At 41.1% G+C, this 7,769-nt stretch overlaps 2 protein-coding genes across 2 annotated transcripts; both read right to left on the bottom strand.

The window, feature by feature from the left end:
* Positions 1-224: 224 nt before the first annotated feature.
* Positions 225-2,670, bottom strand: LOC109703963 (pentatricopeptide repeat-containing protein At5g13770, chloroplastic-like). The gene has a single exon (XM_020224716.1). It carries the CDS (start codon positions 2,411-2,413, stop codon positions 605-607), a length of 1,809 nt encoding a protein of 602 aa, XP_020080305.1. The 5' UTR covers positions 2,414-2,670; the 3' UTR covers positions 225-604.
* Positions 2,671-2,933: 263 nt separating this feature from the next.
* LOC109703964 lies at positions 2,934-6,938 on the bottom strand. The gene is made up of 4 exons (XM_020224717.1): positions 6,349-6,938; positions 5,408-5,632; positions 4,813-5,196; positions 2,934-3,935 (listed from the first exon to the last, which is right to left on the bottom strand). The coding sequence occupies exons 1-4, from the start codon at positions 6,847-6,849 to the stop codon at positions 3,462-3,464; spliced, it is 1,584 nt and encodes a 527-aa protein (XP_020080306.1). The 5' UTR covers positions 6,850-6,938; the 3' UTR covers positions 2,934-3,461.
* Positions 6,939-7,769: the final 831 nt, after the last annotated feature.

The following is a 7,769-nucleotide window of genomic DNA, read 5'->3' as shown; positions in this document are numbered from 1 at the left end:
ATTTGAGGTGTTTTCTATTTTCACTTCTTGTTTCTTTGGACACACTATTGTTTCATCCAGCAGAATCCACTCACAATTTTATATTATTAATACACAAGAACTTCAAAAATAAATTTTGTGTTTTTAACCTTCTAATATAAAAAAGATAATTTCATGACTCTACCAAATAATATACATCTACATTTGAAGCGAAAAGTAACAATAAGCTGACCCAGAAACAAAACTAAAGAGTAATAATGTAAGCTTTCAATAGAGAATGGTGCAATAATATTCTCTGCTCCATAGTTCAGGTTACCATCTTACATTTTGTATTGAATCTCATCTGAAAAATTACAGGCCTATATATTGCAGAAGTTCCGTAACTCGTAATTGCAGGTATTACTTAGTTTGTCGTAAAATCAAAAATCACCACAATGCGTGTTATTTGAGATTTTACTTTCCTTTGAACATTAGTACATTGTCGTGTTCTCCGCATTTTCAGATAACCATTCATGGTTTTTTTAGCTGTAATTGTTTAACCCAAAATCGCATGCTAGATCCTGTTTATGATCCGGGGCACCATACCGAGAGAAAATTTATCGAACCTTGCGTCGAAATATGCATGTCAAGTCTCATCTACCTTGAAACCGAAACTATTCTCGAGCCACCGCACATGAACTTGAAGCCCTGCATCTCGAAGGCTATTCAAGGCGGACTCATACAGCCTTCTATCGAGCCCAGTTTTCTCCGTATTCATCTCCCGCAGCAATTCGATTAACTCGTCAAACCTACTACTCTTCGAAAAGACTCCAACCATAATACCAGCCAAGGCCCTATCGACTTTTCCCCCGCCGTCCCTAAACTCATGATATAAACCGACGGAATCGTCTAACTTCTTTGCTTTGCTGTATGCGCCAATTACACTCGTGTAGCTGATCTTATCTGGCGTTATCTTCCTTCGCTTCATCTCCTTCCGCAGTTTCTCCACCTGCCTCAAGTTCGTCAGCCTACCGTGCATGTCTAAAAGAGAATTATACACCCAAACATTCGGCTCGCATCCTCTTTGTTTCATTGTAGCCAAAAGTCGCGTGGCGTCCGATACTCTTCCCATCTTCCCGTACATCGAAATCATGTTAGAGTAGGCGACTAAACATTTGTCGAAACCCTTCTCCATCATCTCTGAAAACAAAGCCTCGGCCTTCGGGGCGAGTCCGAGGCGGCAATACACATTGATTACTGAGGCATATGTAACTTGGCCCGGCTCGCATCCTAAGGAAATCAATTCCTCAAATGCTCTGAGCGAAGACCTAAGCCTTCTTTCCTTGACAAAGCCGTTAACAACAGCACACAATACGCAATCTGACACCTTTAATCCAATCTCCCTCATCTCCTTCACAATTCCTACTGTTTTCGCCGCCGACCCGACTGCCACGTACATCGTCACTAGCTTCAGAAAGACTGCTGGGTCTCTCACCATTCCCCTTTCTCGAGCTTCTCGGAAGAGATCTTCCGCTATCTCGGCTTCCTTAACACCTGCAAAAGAGCTTATTAGAGATGCGTAGATCGAAGAATTCGGAGACATTCCCTCTTCTTCCATCTCTCTAACGTATCGAAGAGCTTCGAAAGCTCTCCCCGACCTTCCTAACGAATCACACACGATCAAATAGATTATAACGGAGAGAGCCGGATCATCTGTTTTCGTGGATCTGTATTCGAGGAGAAGAGAAAGAACCATTTCGGTATCGCCCATTTCTCGACACGCTTCCATGATCCACCGGAAAGAGAGTGCGCTGGGATGCAGATCAGCGGCCCTCATTTTATTGAACACCGAAACCGTGCTGCTGTACATGTGGAGCTTGTTGTAACCGTACATTGCGGAGCCGAAGGCGGAGATTGCAGCGGCCCCTCTCTTGGTTCGGAGAATTCCGAGCAGAGACTCGGCGAGCCTGAACTTTCGTGCTTTGATGCAGCTCCTGACCAGTCGAGCGCAAGTGCGCTGATCTGGAAACACGTCGAAAGCCTTGAAATCCTCTGCGAGACGAGAAATCGAGCTCCATTGCTTTTCCCTGAGCAGTCGATTGGTCAAAAGATTTAATGTTTTCCGATCGGGTCGGAAATTCGGGTTGTCTCTGGCCTTCTGGTAGTATTCAAACGCCGGAGATTCAGTCTGAGGGTTCTCCGATAATCGCCGTATGAATCCATTAGGCTCGTCGGTGGCGAGTGGGACGATTTGGAGATCACTGGATGGGTCTTCGAGAAGAGGCGAAGAAAGAGAATTGGAGCAATTAATGAGGAAGATTCTTTGCTTCTTGGTGAAGAAGGTGAGGGATAGGAGATGGGGGAGGGAGTTTGATGGTGGAATTTTGGTGGCAGGTTTCTTGGGTGGGAGGGGAGAGGGAGGAGTCTGAGAAAGATCTAAGCTCCGTATGGCCATTGGTTGTGATTTTAAGGGAGGGGATGTTTGAGAAGCCCCTTTTATATGCACCTTATCCTTTGCAAAGATATTTGTGAGGGAGATATCAAATGGGCCAAATGCAAGGAACAGGATTCGTGGAACGCTTGCAGCCGTTGGAATTTTTTAAAAATATGCGACCGTTGGGTCGGAGAGTGGGGCAGTGGGGAAAACATACACGTAGCTGTAACCAAAGACACAGAAAAGTTGTTAGGTGTTACCACGACAGAGATCCCAGAAAGAAGTATCTTACGAAAGTGACCTCGTTAATTTAAAATGACAAATAGAAAGTATATTTTGCGCATATAACACAAAACATGGTACAAATCATGTTTCAACTTTCAAATGTATCGAAAGTTCATGTCATTTCATAAATCCAGAGGAAAAGCACCACCCGACTAACATGAGAAAATTGAAAGAAGGTTCGAACAAGATCTTTGCAGAGCCCCCTACTGGATTTAAATCAGCAGAAAAATAAGCACTGGAAAAAAGACCCACTATCAAGCATTTGAATCACTACTATAAGTTCTCTTTGTAATAAAAGTCATATACATGTCTGTGAAAGTAAGAAGAAGAGGGGGAGAAAAAGGACTGCAATATCAAGGAAAAACACCTTGGGAACTCAAATTGCAGCAGCCCGCAAAATTCTGGGACGCTCAAAATACAATACTGCAAAGTTTTGCATCAACAGCTCACTTCAATCTGACCGCATACGACTAAGAATATTGCACATAACTGCAGCATTAAAAATTGTTTGTCCCATCACTGACTCCAAAAACTAAACATCTCAAATCATACTTTCACAGTGCAAAGACCTACCTCGTGCTCTGTTCTACTCTATAGAGTTCTAATACTCATAATCTTCTTTCTATTCTTGCTCTTCGAAGTGTATATTCAGACATCCTAGGAACCCAAAACCATGATACAACAAAGCCTTCCCCTTCGATCATTAAACACTTCCTCCAAGCCAGATTTGCTTCAAATGATCCAAAAGTCGAAAGATAATGCGTTAAAAAACCATTTAGTTAGTTCAAACTGCATTGTATTGTAGAAAAAGGCACAGCTTCTGTACAAGGACGGGACGTGTCCCAAACAAAGGTTTCCCCTCACTAATCCAATTCTTCTCCAAAACCGATGCTTTTAAATTTGCCTGCATATCAGCATGGAAAGCAGAGACTACTTGATAGATTGATGTTCTGAGGACATCGGCCATTGCATAAGCATTGCCCTGAAGAGCAAACCCTCTTGTCTTACTTGCAATAGCAGTTATACTTTCTTTTCTCCCTGTGCCAGCTGTGGCCCATCTGATGCTTGCAGGGCCTAGAAAGCCCGCAGGCTGTGGATTTGTTTTCTTACCCAAGCAAGCCTCAACAGCTAGTAGGGAAGACAATAATGTTGAAACTACATCGGCATTACTACCAGTGAGCTGAGCAACTCCATAGCAATCCTCCCAATGTGAGCGTGCTGTCAATGCTGCTAGAGTTCTAGCACACCATGTGGACAGCTGTTGGCGGAGCAGGTTAATGCATCAGAAATAGAGTTCATGTAATTTTACTGATTATAACATAAAAGAGTTTAAGGTGTAAACTAATAAACACATATGATCATCCTAGTCAAACCAAAAGGAGATGCATATATCTAAAGGAATGTTCTAGAGATGCCTCTACCTCACAAAAGGACTATCAACGAAATCATGTAACTCCATTAACTGTTTAAAAGATAGCAGGCTTTGTGGAGCGTTTCATTTCATATAAATGCCAGATTTGATAATAGAATAACTGATGCAACACAAATCCAATAGGCAACAATGCAAATAGCAATTACGATGCATTCACAAAACCAAAAATAAGTTTGAAGAACTGGGAGAAGAATATATAATACATAGAAAGCAAAGTATATCTGTGAAATGAACTTTTCAGTTTTTATGCCTACAAACTAATAAAAGCAAGTAGGGAATGATCAAATCTAAAAAATAAATAAATAAATATTTTCAATGCCCTCTTGTACTTATGACAATATTCTCAAGGTATATTTAACTTTGATTCACAAAAACAAATGCTTTTCTTAACAAAGTCCTGATAGTCAAAAAAATAGGAAAATCACATAATTCTTACTCTTGCACATCTAGATCTCATGTTATAATACATTATCTATACTGAAAGATCCATTTCAAATTCTAGATAATTTGAAAGCAACTAGCTTGCATCCTAAAAGGATGGTTCACAGCGCAATAGACTTTGTCACCAATAGACTAGTGGAATAGAGGAGGTTCCTATTTCAACTATAAAATTGCACGCAAACAAAATACAGGTTCAACCATGATGAAGACAATAATGAAAAGAAGACAGAAATCAATTGAAGAACTCCTACGAGCCTAGTACCTGGAAGTCGTTGAAAGTTTCAAAAAGCCTGGACTGCACGTGAATATCCAAAGGTGGGTTTAATTGTTGAGACAAGAAATCAGCCTTGTCAACATAAAAGCCCTCCAAACCCTCCGCAAGCTTCGAAGCAAGCTGTTCAAGAGGCCTCAAGCATGCATTTACAACTCTCCTATAGGTCTCACCAGTTTCCTCAAAAAAGGCAGCTCGGCGCCAACGTTCTAAGTTACTCTCAGATACCATACACAAATCTAGGTAAGCAAGATACTGGAGAAGAGATCTTGGACTGCTCTGTTCCAATGTTTCAAGGAGAATTTTACTAGGATTTGTTTCTGCAGCCGCTGATCCTTGCAACGGCGCAAAAATGCACCTCCTAGTGTGTACCACCTACAATATCAAAGGAGAAACTTTCCGGTGAGAAGGAAAGATCAAGTTATGGGCATTTAATACAATATACTGGCCCATATAGCAAACGGAACAGGAATACAAAGAAGATGACACCAGCATCATTAGGAATGAAGATATTTCCACAAGAACTGCCTGGTAAAGAGAAAAAAATTACAAACAGTCACAAAAAGACAGAGGATGAAACACCAACCTGAAGTAAATGATGACTAATTTCCCAACAGAGAGAAACAGTAAATGTTCCGATGAAAAATTTGATCTGCTGGATGATATGCCTTCCTATCGTTCTCTTGCCCTTGAACTCCTTCGGCAGAAACAGCATCAATATGAACGAACAAAATAAAGCCCGAATTGATAGCTTCACAGCTCTTTTGATTGACGATGGAAGACCCATTTTAAAGCTGTAAAAAAGAGGACGCTGCAGAAGCAACCAGTTAGAAGTTTAAAAGTTGTGCATACTTTTCAACCCCAACCTTACATCCAGTACAAAAATTGTGAAAGAAAAAATAAGCATCCTAAGCTGAATGAGAAATCATTAACAAATTTTTTCTTCCAAATGCTATGAGAGAAATCTGATAAGTGATTTCTTGTAGACTACTTAAATGACTTATCCTCCTTTTCTGTGGCATATGCTCACACCATAAGTAGTGCTCAGGAAACAATCAAACCGAGAAAGCTTGAAAAAAAACATATTTTCGAAACTGTTGGTTAATATTAATGATGCATACTCAAACACAATAATTACATATAATAACTTTTGGCACACTCAGTTTTCCTCTAGCATCAGCATACAAGTAGTAAAAGCCAAGTTCACCCATGCCACGATATCAGCAACATTAAAGCCCACAAAGAAGATATCAAAGGACTACTATGCAGATAAATGCATACTTCACTTAAGCAACTCACAAAATCAGTTACCCTCATCTAAACATGCTGTCTAAATTCTTCCAAATGTAAAAAATATGGTTTTTTTTCAGGAGCCAGTAATCCTCTTCTCTGCAATATGAATACTATAACATAGACTAAGATTAGAAGTTACTTCAGCGTTTAGCCCAATCTAACGCGCAACACTTCGGATGAAAATCATCTTCTAATATTCCATCTCAAGCAATAAAGATCAAGGGAAAATAATACCTGGATGATCGGGAACCTCAAGACCCATCTTTTCCTATAGAGATACTGGATCCCAAACACCAAACCGAACACCGACCCCCGCAGCCCCAACCCAAGCAGCCTCCGCGCATCCACGAGCTCGTCCGCGTCCCCGCACGCCGCCGCCGCCGCCAAAAACCCCGAGACGCAGCAGAGGGACGCGAAGAGCGCCACGTCCAGCGCCCGCCGCACGCGGCGGCGCAACTCGCCCCTTAGGGGGGCGAAGAAGGGTGCTTTGGCGAGCTCGGCGAGGGAGGCGGAGGGCTCGGGGCGGGGGGAGGCGAGGATGAAGAAGGAGAGGGAGAGGAGGAGGAGGGAGAGGTGGAAGGAAAGGAAGGAGAGGAGTGAGAGGGGGAAGGGGCGGCGTGAGAGGAAGAGGGAGGAGAGGAGGTAGAGCGCCGTGGAGGCGATCGATTCCCAAATCAGAAACCCTAGCCACCGCCTCTTGACGACGTCGCGAGGGGAGAGAGGAGGTGGCGACATGGTCGGTGTTGCGCGCGACGAGGAAGAAGAAGAAGAAGAAGAGGAAGAGGGTTTGGGGTTTTGTGGGAGACCTTTTTAGGGGATCCGTGAAAGAGGGTCGAGGAGAGTGGAGGAAACATCAAACAGTAATGAACGTGCGGGAAAGTGGCTTGGGCCGGATGCGGATCGGACCTGTCCAAAAACGAAACGGGCCGAATCGTACCTGTGAACCAAACCGAATTGGGCCGTAACACTTCGATTTTGATTTTTAACTGTTTTATTCAAGAAGATTTTGTATGAATTAATGCTTGTTAAATAATTAAATAATCTTCAATCGTACCGTCTAAGGACCGATCTGTGTCCAGCTATTAAAAATTAAATTGGTGTAATTTTTTGATTTTTGATTTTTTTAATTTGGCAAACTCAAACTAAACTAAATTAGTAATAAACTGATCACTGAATCTCTTTTCCTTCTTTTCTTTTCGTTTTACTCTTTTTTGGGGTTAAAGGTTAAGAACCAAATTAAGAACCAGGTTTAAGGACCAACAAGGAGACGGGGATTAGTTAGTAGGGAAAAAATGTATGCAACTTACATGAATTATCGATCGAGCATTTTGATTCCACTATCCAATTTTTCAAAATTATAATTTTAGTACACGACTTTTTAATTTTTTTTAATTTACATAATTTGATGGCTCTTTAGATGCAAAATTTAAACTAATTGCTCACTTTCATAAATTTATAGTGATGTAAATTGTATAAAATATATACACTAAATTTGTAAAGATAAACAATATAGTTAAATATTAAAGTTAAAGAGTCACTATAATTGACTCAAATCAAATAAATTAAAAGGTCAAATAGTAAAATCAAATTTTTAAAGGTTAAATAGTCAAATTTAAATGGATAATAGTCGAGTTTAAGTTTTATAAGTTTTCATC

This window comes from Ananas comosus, unplaced genomic scaffold (assembly GCF_001540865.1).
Source record: "Ananas comosus cultivar F153 unplaced genomic scaffold, ASM154086v1, whole genome shotgun sequence".
Classification (NCBI taxonomy): domain Eukaryota; kingdom Viridiplantae; phylum Streptophyta; class Magnoliopsida; order Poales; family Bromeliaceae; genus Ananas; species Ananas comosus.
Note: the sequence above shows the minus strand (reverse complement) of the source record. Positions and strands in the feature narration are given on the sequence as shown.